The sequence below is a fragment of the Dipodomys ordii genome, unplaced genomic scaffold (genome assembly GCF_000151885.1).
Source record: "Dipodomys ordii isolate 6190 unplaced genomic scaffold, Dord_2.0 Scaffold156, whole genome shotgun sequence".
In the NCBI taxonomy this organism is placed as follows: domain Eukaryota; kingdom Metazoa; phylum Chordata; class Mammalia; order Rodentia; family Heteromyidae; genus Dipodomys; species Dipodomys ordii.
Window position 1 is genome coordinate 266,472 of NW_012267372.1, and position 19,741 is coordinate 286,212.

Here is a 19,741-nt window from a genome sequence, read left to right on the forward strand (position 1 = left end):
AGGGGGGAGGGGTGGCTGGGAAAGTGGCTCAGTGGTAGAGTGATTGCCTTACATGCATGAGGCCCTGGGTTCGATTCCTCAGCACCACATAACCAGAAAAAGCTGGAAGTGGCGCTGTGACTCAAGAGGTAGAGCGAAGCTGGGCACCACTGGCTTACGCCTGTAATCCTAGCTACTCAGGAGGCTGAGATCTGAAGATCACGGTTCAAAGCCAGCCTGGGCAGGAAAGCCCATGAGACTCTCTATCTCCAAAAAACCACTAGAAAACCAGAAGTGGCGCTGTGGCTCAAGCGGTACAGCGCTCACCTTGAGCTGAAGAGCGCAGGGACAGCGCCCAAGCCCAGAGTTCAAACCCCACGACCGACAAAAAAAAAAGTGCTAGAGCAATAGTCTTGAGCTGAAGAGCCGAGGGACAGTGTCCAGGCCCACAGTTAAGGCCCCACCACTGACCAAAAAAAAAAAGAACAAATCCTCCTCATTGGGAACAATAGAATTATTGTATATGGTTAAAAGTGAAAAAAAGAAGCTGGGTGTTGGTGGTTCACTGATCCTAGCTACTCAGTAGGCTGAGATCTGAGGATCATAGTTGAAAGCCAGCCAGCCTGAGCAGAAGAGTCCTGTTAAGATTCTTTATCTCCAATTAACTATACCAGAAAACCAGGAGTGGAGCTTGGGCTCAAAATGGTAGAGCACTAGCCTTGAGCAAAAGAACTAAGGGACAGCATCCGGGCCCAATTCAAACCCCATAACAGATAAGAACAAAGGTAAGTGCTTATGGACAAGCATGGTGGCATATACCTGTAATCTGTTTTCTTGGGGAGGCAGAAGAGAGTGGGAAATTTAAGATCAGCCTGGACCTCAAGATTCTGCCTCAAATTAAAAAACTCCCCTAATTCCTTGCTAGCAGGGGTGGTTGACAAAGCCAGTGGCTAGGAAAAAATGATACTATGGTTTGGTGCAGACTCCTGGCCCGGCCTCCTGGGGACTGGGGTTGGACCTGAACTGTGTGGATACTCAGGCCCATATGACTTAGCTGACAGCGTCCTGTCAGCCTCCTTTCAGCTAGGATTATAGGCGAGAGCTCTGGCACCCAGCTAAAGTGCAACTCTCTTGAAAGACCTATCTGTCAAGGGTAGGAACATTGTGAGATCAAGAACTTTCTAGAACCCTCCAACTGGTAACAGTGCCCTACCTTCCTGAAACATGGTAGGCACAAACAGGTAGTATGGGAGGTGATAATTTGGAGTGATTTCCTCACAGGGCTGGCAGCTTCAAGTACTGCTGCCCTCTCCCCCAATCCCAGATGGGATCCTCTGATAACTTAATCTCTGTCCTCATCCTTAGGAAGGTAGAGGGTGGAAAAGTTGGGATGTGTCAAAATTTTCCTATTTCGTTGTCCAAGTTCAGGCCCACTTACGCCCCCTCGTGACCAAGGCTGCACATTGCAAAGACAAAGCTGTAATTAGCTCCAATTTTTAAAGACCCTGGGACCTGGCATGGGGCAATGAAACTGCTGACCCCGATGGTGCCAGGACTGCAGTAATGTGCCTGGAAGGGGAGCACTGCAGACAGGCCCAACAGACCCAACCCACCCAGGGCAGCGGCGGGCCAAGGGCCAGGGATGTCCGCCCCTCCTCCTGGTGGGGACCAGGGTTCCCTACTGATGGCTGCGCTTTTCCAGCAGGATCCTTGCCGGCTTATACCCAGACTCCACCACACTGGGCCAATTCCCCTGGCTCCAGGTTTGTCCTCATTCTTGCCAATGACAAGATGTAACAGAAAGGGCTGGGAAGGTGGCTGTGCATGAGGCCCTGGGTTCGATTCCTCAGCACCACATAAGGAGAAAAACAAATACCAAAAAAAAAAAAAAAAAGATGTAACGGAAGCCCCTACAGGTCCGGCCTTCGAGTAAAGGATGGCATCTTCCCCTGACTTTTTTTTTCTGATCTGGAAGTTTCACAAGTAGAGGAAACCAAATTCTAAAGCAAATAACTTTATTATCATTTCTCACGAAACAAATGAAGAAAATGTAGAAAATAGCTATAACACAGAAGAGCCGTGGGGCTCCCTGCCCGGTGGACGGGCACAGCCTCGGCAAAGGCCTGCAGGGCCACGCGCCAAGGACAGGGTTGGCGGAGGAGGGCACCGCACCCGCCAAGAACCAGAACAGGACTTCCCCAACACTGCAGGCAGAGGCGCTTGATGATGCTCTGGAGGAGCTGGGGTTCCAACTAGGGCTCCCTTAAGTCTGGGCCTAGTCCCCACCTGAAGTCACACCCCTCCTGTGGGCTCAGCTGAGGAACAGGGCTGAGAAGTCAGGAGGCAGGCTGCTCCTTGCAGGGAAGCTGGGGTAGAGCAGGGCTGTGCCACCCTCCCGGGTAAAGGACATCAACAGATGGTGGCAGGTGGCAGGCTTGGGCTTACTTGGGGCCCAGGCACTCCACAACCCCACTGCCCTTCATACCATCAAAGAAGAAGAAGTTGTTGTGTGGTGGGTCCCTCTGAGACAGGGCCTGTGAAGAGAAAGACAAAGCACCACTCAGCTCAAGCACCTTCTAAGAGCTACAGAAACTGAATAGCGCAAGGGGCATGTGTGTATGTATCTCAGCTGGGCCCAGAGGCCACTGGGCAATGTTGGGGGACCATTGCTAAGCCTCTCAATATCCCTCTGTCCACGCACAAAGCGGATCTCAGGCGGACAGTGCCTCAAGACACCTCAATGGAAAAGAAAGCACAGGAATTGTACCTAGGGCCTGGCCGGCACTCTCCTATGGGACTGCTCCCGCACCCCTCCCCCCACTTCCTGCAGCCTTTGAGCCATCTTTCAGCATCAGTCCTGTCTGGTATAGCAGACTCGGTGCTGTGGACCTGAGGGAGGGGACTTTGCACAGCTGCCCGCCTTCTCCGGTTTACTTTACGTAGGTGGTCAGCTGAGGCCACCACTGCTCCTGCCAGCTGGCTGCAGGGAAGCAATGCTAAGCAGGGGTGTGGTGGGATGAGAGCAGGGCACGGGGTGAGCGAGGGGCAGGGTGGGTAGGAGGAGACGCAGCAGCAGGAATGTGCAGTACTCTGGCTGCCCCGTAAACAGAAACAAGACACTGGCCCACAGCTGTCCGCCAGCAGGAAGGAGGGGATGCACAGAAGCCCCTGTGCAGTGGGTCGAGGCCACCCGCCCACCACCCTCCACTGCTCACTCAGACTCAGACTTCAGGTTCAACTGTGGTTCCACATCCCCTCCTGGCCAAGAACTTACGACCCCAGCACTTAGGCGGTTGAGGAGGATGGCGGATTTGAGGCCAGGCTGGGGCTACACAGGGATATCCCACCTCAAGAATCTTAAAAGATCCTCAGGAGGTTGAGACCCGAGGATCATAGTTCGAAGCCAGCCTGGGTAGGAACAGTCAAGGCTCATCTCCAATTCAACCACACACACACACACGCGCGCGCGCGCGCACGCACGCACGCACACACTGGCACCAATCTGCCCCCACAGGACACTTTACCTTCACGATCTCTTGTGCCAAGATCCCTCCAACTACTGCACACACCGGGGCCATCTCAGAGAAGCAGTACCTAGAGAGATGGGACGGCAGTACTGGGGTGATGAGGACTCAGCCCCTTCCCCTCCCTCCCTCAGGAAGAACTATAGAGACAGCGAGGCTAAGGCCTGACCTGGAGAGCGCCCCAGTGGGTGGCAAGGACACTTTCGCACACTTTGTGTTTGTCCCTCTTACGTTGTGGGAGCTCTCCATCTGTGCTTCCTAATAATAAGGTGGCAGGTGGCAGAGGTCCAGCGGCTGGGCACATTCTCCTAATTCTCTCCGCAGCTCGGGCGCTGCGCTCAGTATGCTGTTTGCAGACAATGCCAGGAAGCAGGCAAAACAAAGCCCTTACAACCCAGGGCCACACCAAGCACAAACTAGAGGACAAACTCAAGCTGCTACTGTTACCCAGCCTTCCAGCTCACCCAGCCAAAGACCCATGTCCACCCCCCACCCCCTAGGGTCAGTCCTGACCTCAACCCTAAGGGCTTGTCCACAGAGGGAACCCACACACAACCACCCCAGTCAGCTTCCCCCAGAATTTCTCAACCACCTCTGATCCCACCCCAGCGCACACTCCTTCCAGACAGCACCACCAATGTATAGCCTGAGCCAGAGCGGTGACTCGCCACTCATCCTAGCGACTCAGGAGGCTGAGGTGAGCCCATGGCAGGAAAGTCTGTCTGTTACACTCTTATCCCCAATTAATCAGCAAAATGCCGGAAATGGGGAGTTGTGGCTCAAGTGGTAGAATGTGAGCCTTGAACACAAAAACAAAGCTCAGGGACAGCTCCCAAGCCCTGAGTTCAAGCCCCAGGACCTGAACCAAAACAAACACAACAATGAAAGGTACAGCCTGAGTACCAACAACCACTTGGTTTGGTCTACAACATTGGTGGGGGGCAAGGCACAGGGCACCTGGACCATGCAGCCTGGCGCAGGGGTCCAGAACCTCTCCGCCTGCCCAAGGCTTGCGCCAATGTGGGAGATTGCCACATCTGTACACACAGGCAACATGCTGGCCACCAGGCTAGAGCCATTCCAACTGCCACAGCAGGTGGAGAATGTTCATTTTATTATGTCTATCTTGCCACAATAAATACGTGGATTATATTGGACACGTATTGTACATATATTGTATATGCAAGTGATGAATGTTTCCCAAGCACGACAGGTGATAAAGCAGTCTAGTAAGCTAAGTGCAGTGACACAAGGCAAGAGGCTGGAGAAACGGGCTGCTGAGCCCACTACAGAAATAATGCTTGACCCCTCTCCCACCCTCAAGCAGCCGATCCACTGAGGCTGAGCCCAGCACCTTCTCACACGGTGGACCCGGGCGTGTTACCTTCCTCATCAGAAAAGCAATAAAGCTTCCTGATTGTGTCTGTGAAGAGAACAAGTGGGCGGCGGGGGAAGAGCACGGCAGGCCCCCGGGAGATGAGGGAAGGAGAAACTTGTGCACAGTCTGGGTGGCAGCGGCACTAGGGTGGCTGGGGCCTGTGCGAGGGTAGCTCAGCTGCCAGGCGGTGGCTCATTTCTGTGCCTACGTCCCTGGCCCATCTCAGCTCATCTGGAAGCCTGGCTCCAGAGACTTGAGAGTCACTCAACACCTCTTACTTAGCAGGCAATAGAGGAGCACCTGCGCTCTGGGCCAGCCAGCCACAGACATGGGGAGGGGGAAGAGAGGGGGAAGAAAGGGGGGTGTCCAGGTCCAGTGGCACCAGGACACTGGGCAGCTGTGGCCACCACTGGCCTTGGTGGCTGGGTGGTGGCTCTCTCAGCCATCCTTCCTGGGCCATGAGTGCGCCCCACCCACTTAAGCTGGACCCCACCTGAGACCGAGCGCCACCAGCCTGAAACTGCACGGTGACACTGATACTGTAATTACCTTATGGATGAGAGGTTTTTGGTTTGTAGCACTGAGGGTGGTTGGAAGACAGTGGTCCCTGGGATGGGTAGGGACGTGGCACAAGGCGAGGGGTGCATGGTGGGTTTGTCACAGGACGAGAAGGGACAGGGCTGGCAGGGGAGAGCCGATGCGAGACTCCGGGGTGAGGGAGAAAGGACCCAGAAGGAAGGGGTTGTGGCTGCCCACTGCTGGGGGTCAGGGGGTGGCATGGGCACCCTAGGCAACTACTACTAAGCTATGGGCATGTGACCTCACCCAACTGAAGCTGACTGCAGCACAGGGCAGAGGACACTGCGGCCTGGATGTCTGCTGGAGGAGGGAGGGACAAGCAAGCCAACCTTTGGGTACAAGTGGCAATTCCTGGGTCTCCACATCCTGGGGGCCAGACGATGGACACATGCAGCACTGAGCAACCTTGGAACCCCCAATAAGACACGTTTGGGAGCAGGCAAGTGGCTCTATAAGCCACACGGCTCCCCACAACCACAGCAGAGGGGAACGACCCAAAGAGAATATGAGAGAAAGGCAGAGAATAGCTTCAGTAACAGCTCCTAACGCCCGCTTCCAAGCCACGAGAACCAAGTATAGCACTCTACCACTTGAGTCATAGCGCCACTTCCGGCTTTTTCTGTGTATATGATACTGAGGAATCGACCTCAGGGCTTCGTGCATGCTAGGCAAGCACTCTACCACTAAGCCACATTCCCAGCCCCAAGAACAAAGTACTTTTATGAAAACCACCTCCTTCCTTTCCCTCTTCCCTGTTCTTCTCTACAGGGTCTCTGTGTATCCCAGACAAGCTGCCTGCGCTCTCGGCCCTCTGTCTTCCGAGGGCTGGATTACAGGCGTATCCACCATACCTAGCCACCTCCCTAATGGGTACATATCACTACAACAGTGGAGGGTGAGCAAAGTGCGGGTGCAGGAGGAATGAGACACACAGGAGCTCTCCTGACTTTGGATCTTGTGGCCTCTGAAAGTGGGGCACAGTGAGCCACGTTCATGAATCCAGGCTAAGTCCTGAGGAGCACTGAGCACCCACCTGACAAAGTCATCGGGCAGCAGGTCAGGATGGACGCCCAGGGTGTCGAGCACGTCGTTGCGGATCTGGAGCAGCAGCTCGGAATCCTCCCTGCAGGTACTGGAACCAGGGTCTCTTCCTTTATCTGTGCGGAACTTTAGAAGAACTGAGGGGAGAAAGGGGTGTAAAGGTTCTCTTAATGAATGCTTCCAGGTATGGACTAAGAAATCTGTGCTAAAGGAAGGAGTCCATTGTTGAAACACAGGCCAAGCGAAAGCAGCACACCTTTCCACTGTCCAACATGGCCAGCACCGAGGCAACCAGATGGCTACAGAGCAAATCCCCCATGACAGGAGTGACAGTGATGGTGGAATGGGGGCCCTGCTGCAAGTCAGGTGGGACTTCCAGCACAGGCAGGTGTGGTTCTTCCAGAATGTGCCCTGTGGACCCTTCTACATTCCAGCCATCACAGCATGATGGGTGATTACACTGGTGTGAGCCTTGATTTCTGCCCCCGTTTGTACTAGCAAGATTCTGAGGCAGCTTTATCTCTCTCTCTCACACACACACATACACACACACACAGAGCTGGCAGGCTGACACTGTCCACAGGCTTCGCTGACAACATCTGGAAGGCTCCCAGGACCACTGGAGAGTGGCCAGAAGTTGGGCCTTATTTGCAGCAAGGAAGGCTTCTCACTCTTTTGAAGTCAGCACTCTAGTTAGCACAGTGGGACGGGGGTGGGGGGGGAGTGAGTGGGTGAAGAAGCCATGTTCTAGAAGGGCAGCAGCCTCAGGTCTGACCCTAGCCCCAGATAAAGTTCTTGCTCATTCCATCTTCCTCTTTTGTGTTCTGCTGCACGCACGCGCATGCGTGAAGGCTTGGACATGGACGGACACGGACACGCACACACACATGCACACACACTCTGGCTGTCGGCTGCATTTCTGAGGAGCCCTTCCCCAGCAGTGTGCAGACATCAACCGTTCGTTCGGTAAGATCAAACACTCGGGGAAAGGGAGCTGTCTGCTAAATGTGACTCATCCGACCGTGTCCAAACACTGCTCAAGTTCACTTCCCAACTTGATTAACTTCATCTGAACCTTTTAATTAACTTGAGCTGCTCAAGTCCTGGGGACCACACACTCCGCAGGAGATGCGGGCTGCTGTCTGCTCAAAGTTTATTTTAAGATGGAGTCTCATTAGGCTGGAAGTCACCACCTTCCTGCTTGGCCATTGAAACACAGAGATGACCGGCATGCACCACCACCCCTTTTTTCCTTTTTAGAAACTTTCTGCTCTCAAATATTGCGGGGATGCAGCTGAGAGGCGGCATGGCAAACTCAGACAGACCCCAAACAACCAAACGCTGTGATCGTAGCTCATGCGGTTTTAGTGAAATTGCTGCATCACCGCACAATGAAGTCACAATCACTACACTCCTGACGGGACTGCACGCTTCCCCTCTGTCCTGATCTCCCAGGAGGGGAGTTTCTAAAAAAACAAAAATTAAAAATCACCCCCAATGGCCCTCCCCCTGCCCCTGGGAGCTCACCAATTAGAGCAGCACACAGGACTCTGAACTAGCTAACTAAAATGTCAGTGTCACCCTGATCTCTGACAGGACACCAAGTGTGAACAGTGTGGGCCACGCAGAGGCAGATCACACGCAGACCCGTCGTGCAGGGCCTTGTGTCCGCCAGTGTCACAGGGCTGCTGGGACAGAGGCCGACACACACACCGCCCTGTCTGCCACAAGCGGCAGGGAAAGAGGGTCTTTTCTCCAGTCCAGCACTTGAGTGGCACATGACCTGGGCTCTGGGCATCTGCTGTGCTCTGCCAACCACACTTGCCCCGGAACATGGCACAGGACATCCCCGTGACTGTTGTCTGACAGTCAAAGAGAAGATGTGAGGCTTTCAGCAAGGGCTGCAGCTGGCCTTGGGGCCCGGGGCAGATGCTGGGGAGGGGGGTGGGGTGCCGCCTGGAAGAAAACACCAGGCAGGTTGTAGACAATGTGGCCCATTCTTGTGTGCTCATCTCGTGGGCCTCAGTTTCCCTTCTGCAGAAGGACAACAAGAGAGGGCCTATCCCAGGCTTCCTGTTCAGTTCAGAGACACAAACAGTGAGGATGGCATTGCAGTGTGGCCAGCGGAAAGGCTGCCTGGCATGTGGGAGGGAGAACACTCATGTAGGGGTCAGGGAGATTTCACGCGACCATTACCAGTACTGATGTGCCTGGTTGCCATGAACCCCAGTACACAAGGGAGCCCTGGCGCCGGCCTGTTTTGGAGATTAAGGGGCTGAGTGGGTAACTGCTGTCTGCTTCTCAAGGTAGAGCTTCTGCCAGTGCCTCCTTTCTAATCGACCCTGGGCTCTGCCTTGTCTGCTGCTGATAAGCCAGTGCTACACACAAACACCAACCACTGGGTTTTTTTTTTTCCCCTCCCTACAAATTATTTTTAAACATCTGTGGTCATGACAGCAGCAAATCACCATGTGTTCAGCTGCCACCCCATTATCGGAGACCATTTCCCTGTGGCTGTCTTTCCCCCTTCCATAGGATTCGTCATTGTTGAACACCAACAATATCCTCGTTGGAGAACAAATGTTCTGTCCAAAAAGTGGGGGTGCCTACGCATCGCCTGCTTGGCAAAGGTTTACAAATGCTAAAATAAGACTTGGGTGTGGTGGCTCATTCCTGTAGTACCAGCTACTTAGGAGGCACAGAGGAAGAGGATCTGGGGTTAAGGCCAGCCCAGGCAAGTCAGTGAAACCAATCTCAACAAATAAGCCAGGCAGTGGTGGCATGCTTGTAATCCCAGTTATGTGGCAGGTCCGATAATCCAAACCAGCTGAAGGCCTGGCTCAAGGAGTACAGTCTGCCTAGCATCTGTGAAGCCACATTAAAATCCTTTCCTGTCAATAAAAATTATGCTTACATATTTGCTCAAAGCCAGGATTCACATGAAGTTCCCACCAGTATGAAAACCAGAACTATGGCTCAACACTAATCTATACTTTGCTCTTTTTCACCTGGGTCCAGTGAAAACCCAGCTAGTGCAGTGTCTTCCTTTCACTCCTCTCCCGCACTATCACCATTTGAAGCACTAAATGCATATTTACATAAAAACACAACTAGTAAACTGAGGCTTTGCTTCAGGACAGGTTCTGATTGGGCTGGCTTCAAATTGGGATCTTCTGATCTCAGCCTCCAGAATAGCTAGAATTATAGCCTTGAGCTGCTCCTCCTCTTTCCCTTCTCTCTCCTCACTGCTCCCACCCCCAAACATTCTGCTATGTATCTTAAGACTGGCCTCAAACTTGGAATCCTCCTGGACACTGGGATTACAGGCATGTACCACAACACCCTGCTACATCATTCTTTTCCCCCAAGCTCCTCAGTTTCTGACAGATGGGTGAGGTGATGGGGGAAGCTGGCACCACAGAAGGGTTCCTGCTGCTGGCAGCTGTGTCTTATCTAGCGGGGGTGGGCCACTGTTGCTCCTGCAGAACAATGCTGCCACCCTTCCCATGTGCCAGACTTTATGCCTCTCCAGGGAAGGCCATGCTCAGCTCAGGAGCCTGCATATCAGTTGGTCTGGGGGCTATGATGGAGGAATTCTGACATACCCACAGAGAGACCACCGGGATCTCATGGCTTTTCCTGTCTCCTATGAGGCTCTCCTGACAGCCTACGCAGGCGCTTGCAGGGTCTCCCACATAACTTCCCAGCTTCAATTCTATGCTCAATTCTTCAATTCTGTACCCTAGTACTTTTCCATCATTCATCAGAGAAAAGCCTGGAAGATAAGGCTGCTGAGGACCGTGATAAACATCCTCATGTTGAAATAGGCCACGCGCGCAAGCTCTCCCTGGCCTGGACTGAAGTTTCGTGGTCTTGTTCATGCTGCTTCGTGAGTGCTGTTTCCATACCAGACCCACTATTTTTAGCAATCCTGTTATGATAAACTCACAGTAACCTCAAAAAGAACAAATCAAAGTCAATGTTTTGCCACAGGAAACCAGCTCACTCTTAATGTTTTTCCAACATGTTACAAAAAAATAATAAAAAGATGAAGCCGTTTTGTCACAGATGGCCAGGCTAACCTGAAAGATAGTGGAAAAATGCAGCAGGAAGTACTCAGTCCGGCCACCATCTTGTTATGTAAACTGGAAAAACACTCCACACACAAACGTGGTGAAGACACACATGCACATAGCTGCTTCACTGCAAGTAGAATTATGAATGAGGCAGCAAGAAACATCTGTGGGGGCAGGGTGCAGGCCAGTGCCAGAAGACATGGGATCAAAAGTCTGGGGGAGGCTGGGTGTCAGTGGCTCACACCTGCAATCCTAGCTACTCAGAAGGCTGAGATCTGAGGACTGTGGTTCGAAGCCAGTCTAGGCAGCAAAGTCCATGAGACTCCTTATCTCTTCTAAGCTGTTTGATGGGGGAGCTATGGTTCAAGTGGTAGAGTGCCAGCTATGAGCAAAAAAAAAGCTAAGAGGCAGCACCCAGGTCCTGAGTTCAAGCTTAGTACCAGCACCCCCCAAAATAAAGAAACCAAAAATGTATCCATAACTTTTCCTCAATCACATGGCAACAATGTGTCCCGGCCTAGGGGCAGTGGCTCCATTCCTGAAAGATGCATGGGAAGCAAAGGAGGAAACTGAGGAAGGGAAGAAGCAGGGAGGAGAAGGAAGATGCAGCTCAACTCAGCCCTAGGGAAACAAGAGGAAGCTGTCTAAATGCAACTGGAAGATCAGATGAGCACTATTCAAGACAAACTCTGCAGGATACATCTCCCTGAGAAAGAGCTATAGTCATGTGGACACCTTCCCAGGCCTTAGAGAGGACACAGGAGTGTAGACAGCTGGCCCAGGGACTCCAGCAGCCTGTGCAAATATGTGCTACTATATACTGTGTGTATCATGAAGAAACTAGGCCAAAAAAAAAAAAAAGTGCTTTTTCTGGGAATTTTTACAATAAATACAGTGTTCTGCTTTGCTTTTGGTGAGGACTGACCTCAGGGCCTTGCACTGGGCAGGGAAGCGTGTGATCATCACAAACTCCTCAATCACAGAAAGGTGCTCTTAACTGTTGCTCACCAACCAATAGGCGTTTCCCACCTATGTGTTAGGAGATCAGGAGCAGCCTTCAATCTCTCTGTCTGCCTCCTGGCAGGCAGAATGGGAAAGCAGTATATCTACATATCACGCCTGCGCTAATCACTCAAGTGTTTGAAACGAAACAAATTACTATTATTATGGACCAGGCCCATCCATGCCAGGCCAGCAAGCTAAACTGACCTACACACCCAGAGCAATTACTTCTCAAATAACAGGGGCCACATCCAGGACCCACATCCAGGTAGTTCCTTCACAGGGAAGCTTTCCCTCACTGGGTCCGACACAAAGGAAGAACTCTGGGAGGCAAAGGAAGGAAAAGATGCTAGACTTGGGAACCTGTCATCTCAAGTTCCATTTTAGGGGAGCCAATTATTTCAACAGATTAACAAGGTCACCAGAAACTAGAGCTCAACCATGCTTTAACTTGCTCTGCTTTCCTCAGCGCCAACACTGAGAAGGAGCTAAGAGAACTTTTACATTCAGGGAAGCGAGTGCACCGTACAGCCACGTGTGCATACTGCAGTCCAAGGCCCAGCACAGAGTGTGGCTTTGGCCCTCACCTTGCAGGAGGAAGTAATCGGTGGCGGTGCGCTTCAGGGCAGCCTGGGCCTTCTCACTGCTCCAGTCCACCTCCAGGGCCTCTTTGATGGGACAGAAAACCACCTTCTGTTGGAAAAAGACACAAATATTTCAGGATAAACACTGGCTTTAAGTCACAAGGCAAGAGAGATCTTCCATGTCAGAAAAATTTCCTTATGGTTTACTGATCAGTGAAAGAAAGAGTGCCCACTGAAACATAAGCAGCGCTTGTTCAAGTGAGTCTCCTCCACTCCTCTGGGTACTGGAGACTGGGTGATGGGGACACACTCCCTGCATGAAGGAAGAACCAAGTTCCTGAACACCAGCTTCTCTTCCCCTCTGCCTAGTGTAACTATGGCTGTATTACACTCCAGAAATCCTTGCAACAGTGAGAAGCAGAACCTACATCTAAAGATATTCAAGAAAATAAGCATGAGGGGCGGGGAAGGTGGCTCAGTGGTAGAGCGCTTGCCTTGCATGCATGAGGCCCTGGGTTCCATTCCTCAGCACCACATAAGCAAAAAGCCGGAAGTGGCGCTGTGGCTCAAGTGGTAGAGCGCTGAAGAGCTGAGGGACAGCACCCAGGCCCAGAGTTCAGGCCCCATGACCGGACCAAAAAAAAAAAAGCATGATAGCTCAGGTCTGCAATCACACTCACCCAGGAAACAGAGATCAAGATCATAGTTGAGAGCCAACTGAGAGCCAAAAAAAAAAAAAGAAAAGAAAAGAAAAAAGAATGATACCTCCTCTTTTAATAAGTAGGTATAGTATTGAATCCTGTTAATTGTAGCTACTTGAGAGGTACAGGAAGGATTTCAGTCCAAGGTCTGCCTTGGGCAAGAAATGGGAAAATAACCTGAAAAACAGTTGGAAGCACAAAGGTTGGACAAATGGCCCAAGCAGAACTGTGTGCCCAGGAAGCACAAGGCTGTGAGTTCAAAACAACAAGCACTGGTGGCTCACATCTATACTCATAGCTAACTCAGGAGGCTGAGACCTGGAGGATCTGGAAGGCCAGCCTGGGTAGAAAGTTTGCTAGAACTTTTCCAGAATGATTCCCACTTTCCCATATTGATCCAATCACCCTTACAAAACCTCACATCATCCATGTTCCTGGGTGAGCCTGTGCCCATCCTTTTGGCCATCCTTGACAGCTGGAGGCTGGCAGACCATGCCTCTCCAGTTTGAGACAGCAGGACCGACTGCGCTTCCTTGCCCCCAACATACAGGGTCTTACACACAGTGGGCTGTTTTAGGGTGAGAAAAGTCAGCAGGTCTTTGCCCTAAACCTGTCATGAATACTAGGATCAGGATGCACTGAAAAACTCCCTCGGAGATTCTCTGGCCACCACCTGATTGTTCTGCTTCATGTTTGTGCCAGGCTGGGAGGACAATCAAACCCAATGCTGTCCGTCTCATGACTTCTGCTGGGCACCAAGGGCAGCAGACAAACTGATCCTGTAGCTCTGGGCCAGGCCAGATACCTACTTAGATGGTGTGAAAACCACAGGTTTTTTTTTCCTCTGTTTTGTAAAGTTTCTAACTTAGGAGCACACAGTGTACCCTGAAGCAGAAGTAGCTTTATATCATCTGACTGAACTTAGGAAAAAGGGGGAGGGGAAGGGAACTCTAACTAGAAACTGTTCACAGGAAACAGGAAGTAGCTGCCCCCCTTCCACCCCCAACCTGGGAGTACAAACCAATCAGTGACTACTAGATCCAGGCAGAAGGGTTGAGTCGAGAGCAAGGTATCTGACAAGGCCTGGAATCCAGGGACTGGGAGGAGGGGTGCCCCACATGCCTCCTGGGCTCTCAGATCTGGGTTGGAATCCCAGCTCTGCATTCAAGTGGAACAGCTGACCAACAAGGCAACGAAGTCAGCTGGGCAATATTTTGATACCTTCAAATTGTCCCGATATAGGAAGAGGCACACAAAGCCCAGGCCTGCAGAGCCCTGAGGAATGGGAAGTCAAGGCCACTGGGGCTGCCCACATTCTCTTCATAGTGACAGAAAGTGGCTCCCAAAACAGTAGCACAGACTCCAGGGAAACTTCCAGCTGTGACCTGCTAACCCAGCCCATTTGAATGTGAAACACACGCCTCCACTAGGAAAGGAAGGCTCCTAAACCAGAAAATCCTTCACACCCAGGCCAAGTGTCACTCCAGTAAGAGAGATTTACAAACTGACAGTCCACACAAAGCTGCTTCCATGCTCCTCCCAGCTTAACTCCTCCTCCCATACCAAAGCAGCACAGACAGTCAGATAATGCTTGGCTGAGGGAGAGAGAGAGGGAGAGAGGGAGGGAGGAGAGGGAAAGGAACAGGAAAGAAGGGAGGGAGGGAGGGAGGGAAGGAGAGAGGGAGGGAGGAAAAGGAAGGGAAGGGAAGGAAAAGGAAGGAAGGAAAGGAGGGAAAGGGGAGAGAAGGAAGAAAAAATCAAAGCAAAATAGCAATTCCAAAGGCAGGCTCTAGTGGCTACTGTCTGTAATCCTAGCTACTCAGGAGGCTGAAATCTAAGGATCACAGTTCAAAGTTCATGAGACTCATCTCCAATTAAGAACTAGAAAACAGGAAATGGCATTGTGGCTCAAAGTGGTAGAGTGTTAGCCTTGAGCAAAAACAAAACAAAACAAAACAATTCAGGACAGCACCCAGGCCCTGAGTTCAAGCCCCATAACAGACCAAAAAAAAAAAAAAATCAAGATAATAGCTTTTTGCTTAAGAGTAGTCTTTCTAATACTAAGTCCATACACCAGAGGTCGAAGCTAGTGGTCTATACAGCGAACAAGCCAAACAGGTTAAATTCTCTGTGGTCTCCACTGTACCAATTGTAAGGTCAGCTCCTGGATGGCGGAGCAGACTCCACCCTCCTCTCAGCAAAGTCTCCACCCAGTACCTGCGTTACCTAGGCAACTGGGACACGGGGAAGAGGTCACATCTGAATTTGATGTGGCCACACCTTTCTCCGCCCATACCCTAGATAAGGCCTAGCCCAGGCCCAGACGCCCTCTCTCTGCTCTTTTCTAGCTCTTCTCTTTTCTAGCTCTCTTAGCTCCTTCCCCAGCTCTCTTTCCCAGGCCTTTCCCCACCGCGTGGAGGACCAAGATGGCCTGGTGCCAGCCGTAACAATGAATAAACCTACCCCTTACCTGAATACCACGTGCGTGCTGCTGTTCTTATTTGGCTACCTCTTTTTAAAAACCTAACACCAATCACACAGCATTCCAAGTCTACTGCCAGGCTTCCAGTACTGAAAGACTACGCAAGCATACAGAATCTCCCTTTCAAATTTGGAGCCTTGGCCCACATTCCTTACAGCAACAGGCTGTTGGTATAACCATGGGACAGGAGGCGCAAGGTAGGTAAGCGTCAGTGGGCCCACAAGGCCCCAGGAGTTGGGCTGGGACCCTCAGTGGCTGTGGCTCACAGTTACCTTTTTCACCATTGTTGTCTCAGATGAGTCGAGTTTTGCCTTTTTGGTGTCAGGCCCATCTTCCACTCCTTGGCTAACTTTGGCAACTTTGGTTTTCTCCCTAGGGGATATGAGGAGAGTAAGTTCTACTTATGAGTTATTAGTATTAAAATGTGCTCACCCCCCCCCAACAAATAAGGTGGTAAGAGCAAATGCTTTCGTGTCAGGGAAATCTGGATTCAAATCTCATCTGTCAATGGATTATGTGACAAGTTAGCCACTTTGCAATACCAAGAGTTGGTACACTGCCTAGCACATAGGAGCTCTCCATACACAAAACAGGTAGCATGAAATCTTGAAAGCAGATCTGATCCCACCCTTTCTGCTTGGAGATCCAGCTTGACATAGTTCATGTTGTGCAAGAGAACAGAGCAAGCAGCTCCTTAAGGCACCAGCACTCAAGGGAGGGAGTCCACACCATAGGGCTCTTCCCCATCTCAGCCTTACAGGCAATAAATGTCAGATCCTTCCCAGGGGCTTTGATGCGAAGCTCCACCCACACTGGGCCTGTCTCTATCAACTAGGTTTACATCTGTGCTACCTACCACCTTTCATCTAGCAGCTCCAAATTCACAGCACTGTAGGTCCCATCATGAAAGAATCACAAGCTCAAGGTCCTAAACGAGGGAGAAGGGACGGGTGCTCCTGAGAACTATCTGTGGACCCCAGAGCTGAAGTCACCTGCAGTTACCCCACATTCACAATACTGGCTCTCTCTCAGCCTGCACAGACCCAACTACAAGCTGGAGAACAGTGTCGAGGGAACAAGCATGCCCCTGACATCCAGGCTGAAAATGTGGGCACAACACCCAAGGCGCAGACTGACCCATACCAACAGCATGTCTAGCATGCTGTTTACTTTAGATGAGACCATCATTTGGAGGGCAGGGGTCACATCTATAGTTTGGAACACACAAACTACTGCACTCAGCCATGCCTAGTCTTCAGAATAGTCTACATATTACAACAAACTACTCTTTACTCCTTTATACTGCTGTTCCTACTAGTGAATAAAAATTGTTACAACCCTTCCTCCCAATGCTTACTCAACAAACTCATGCTCTCCGAGATTGGCAAATGTGTAACCATGATAGCCAAAGACATCTCCGGTGAAGAACTTGATGCTGTTTTTGTGGCAGATCTGGTCAACATTAATGATGACATCCCTTGAGCAACCAGTCAGGCACACCTGCAGAAGGAAGACACAGGCTCGGCGAAGTCACCACCCTCATGTCTGACTAGGCCCTGGGATCAGCTAGGGGTAAACTGTGGGCAACACTGTCAACTGTGGTCAGTTTCTTTCTTTTTTTTTTTTGTGGTGCCTGAACTCTGGGCTTGGGCACTGTCCCTCAGCTCTTCAGCTCAAGGCAACCACTCTATCACTTTAGCCACGCACCACTTTTGGCTTTTTCTGCTAATGTGGTAGTAAGGAATTGAACCCAGGGTCTCATGCATGCAAGGCAAGCACTACCACTGAGCCACCTTCCCAGCCCCTGAGGTCACTTCCTAACACCTTAAAAAAAAAAAAGTGTTTCCTTAGGAAGAGAAAGCTACCACTCAGTCTCTCAACTCCACACAATCCACCCTTAGGGCTTCTGTGAAAAAAAAAAGGCAGGGATAACGCAGCAAGCTTTCCTGGAACTATTAAACCTATTCATTTCTAATAAGCTCAGAAACCAAGTTTACAGCAATCAGCCTTTCCCTTCCTTTTGTTAGGCCTGTAAGACAAATCCCACTGTCATTATTTCCCCAAATTTAAGGACAAGAGAAAAGATCATGGGCCAAGTGGCCTTCAGTTGGTTCTCTCTTTTTTTTTCTTTTTGATGGTCCTGGTAAACTTTGAGCCTGGGCTCTGTCCCTGAGCCTCTTTGTGCTCAAGGTTAGTGGTAAGCCACAGCCATTTCCAGCTTTTTCTGAGTTATTTATTGGAGATAAGAGTCTCTTAGACTTTCCTGCCAGGGGTAGCTTCCAACTGTTATTCTCAGATCTCAGCCTCTTGAGTAGCTAGGATGACACGTGTGAGCCATGGGCCTTTGGTTGGTTCTCTCTGCCACAGTGGAGCAGTTGCTCACTCAGAGTCCCCTGAGGCCTCCAGATGGTGCTTGAGGAAGTTGAGGCACTGGAAATGGCCAGTTCCACAGCACATGGCAGTAACATTTTGGGAGAAGCTTTGCGGGATCAGTTAACAGACAACTTCTGAACTATTTAAAGGGCATTTCCAGTTGATACCTGCTCTGCTGGTGTTTTATCAGTCTGGACACTGCAATACCATTGAGAAATTTATTCCTTAAGGATTCCATAGGATGTAGCCACCCAAGGAGGGGGGAAGAGAACCAAGGTAGAAATTATCTTAGCAGTGGGAAATAGGCAGTCATCTTCACCTACAATATGGGTAATATATAATCAATTGGCTTAAATCTGCTCTCTACAGTTCCAAGTTGACGAACACTAGCTAGAATAAACCAAATGTAGTTGCCATGGATAAGAAAAAAAAGGGACAAATGCACAGGTGGATCCATTGTTCCCAGCCCATTTTTGAGCAGATGCATGCACAAAATGAGACAAAACAAACTCCCCAACTCAAGCTCTGGCTTCTCCTGCAGTGGGTCTATCATTACCAAACAAGAAGAATCCCTGTGGCCACAGGACTTGGGAGTTTTTCCAGGGTACGGGGAACTCACTCCATGTGAAAGGTCATCAATACCACTTTGACACTGACTTTCAAAACTCAGTTTAGCTTTAACTGCTATAGCAAATGAGGCTGCAGATGCCTCTTGTCTGGAGGATGGTGGGAGTTCTATCCCGTTACCATGGTAAGTGGCTACTAAAAAACCACCAGACAAGAGACAGATCGAGATCAGGTGTGCTCCTTCTGAAGACCAAACACAAGCTGTACTTTGATATTTCTAACAATAAGTGCCGCTGGTGCCAAAATTTATCAACAACATGTTAAATTTTCAGGAGAAAACATTTGCCGTAATGTGCAAAGATTCTGGAAGGGAGATACAACACTAAACCTGGAGACATATGTCAAGGAAAGAATTCAGCAGACGGCAGTCACCAACAGCCACAACAGGCCTAGCACTGGACCTCTGCATAGAGCAACACTCTATGCAAAGTGGTAAACCTAAAGAACAGATCTTGGCAACTTCTTGGAAATATCAGAACGGGTGCTGTGAGGGTTCTGTGTACTCGCAAAAAAAAAGTAACTTACAGCATCAAACTGAGTGAAAAATGACTCTGTTTTCTTCTCTATGTCCTCTGTGTCCACTTTCACGTCCACCATGGGGTTAAGATTCTGAGCTCGCTCCAAAGATGCTTCGGCTCTATTTCGCCCAACAGACCCAGTACGAATCAGAAACTGAGCGCCAGGATCTTCAGGAGACACCTAGAAATATATGTATTTTTTTTTTATTGAGTTCTTCTGAAAAATGAACCTCAAAAAAATAACAAACCGGGGCTGGGAAGGTGGCTCAGTGGTAGAGCGCTTGCCTTGCATGCCTGAAGCCCTGGGTTCGATTCCTCAGCACCACATAAGCAAAAAGAAAAAAGCCAGAAGTGGCGCTGTGGCTCAAGTGGTAAAGCGTTAACCTTGAGCTGAAGAGCTGAGGGACAGCACCCAGGCCCAGAGTTCAGGCCCCACAACCGGACCCAAAAACAAACAAACAAAAAAACAACCTTCCTTTGAAGGATAGTTAAAATATCCTCAAATTGTATGTGAGTTCCTAATGCAAGAAATGCTCATCTTTCTTGAGAAAGAAAGCTGGTCACTTATAGCTAAAGAGCACCCCCTTGTGTTCAAAAAGGAAATTCACTCCAAACAGAAAGTCCAGGCTTTCTTTTTCCACTTGAAATTTGCAACTGGTCATTTGTAAATGGTCATTTGTAAATTTGGCTTAGCCTAAGCACTCAGGGAAATACGTCTGCAAGTGATTTCAGTTCAGAAAAATGCAAAAATCAGGGGCTGGGAAGGTGGCTCAGTGGCAGAGTGCTTGCCTTGCATGCATGAGGCCCTGGGTTCGATTCCTCAGCACCACATAAGCAGAAAAAGCCAGAAGTGGCACTGTGGCTCAAGTGGTAGAGC

The 19,741-nt window shown here is 50.4% G+C and overlaps 1 protein-coding gene across 1 annotated transcript in view; it reads right to left on the bottom strand.

Moving 5' to 3' along the window:
• Nucleotides 1–1,980: 1,980 nt before the first annotated feature.
• The window catches only part of Sae1 (SUMO1 activating enzyme subunit 1), a 23,400-nt gene continuing 5,639 nt past the window's right edge, over nt 1,981–19,741 (bottom strand). Inside the window, exons 2-8 of the mRNA XM_013032575.1 lie at nt 18,872–19,045; nt 16,704–16,846; nt 15,619–15,718; nt 12,167–12,272; nt 6,494–6,638; nt 3,504–3,573; nt 1,981–2,513 (exon numbers count right to left, since the gene is read on the bottom strand). Coding sequence (XP_012888029.1) covers nt 2,421–2,513; nt 3,504–3,573; nt 6,494–6,638; nt 12,167–12,272; nt 15,619–15,718; nt 16,704–16,846; nt 18,872–19,045 — 831 coding nt within the window. The 3' untranslated portion in view covers nt 1,981–2,420. The remainder of the gene's footprint in view (nt 2,514–3,503; nt 3,574–6,493; nt 6,639–12,166; nt 12,273–15,618; nt 15,719–16,703; nt 16,847–18,871; nt 19,046–19,741) is intronic.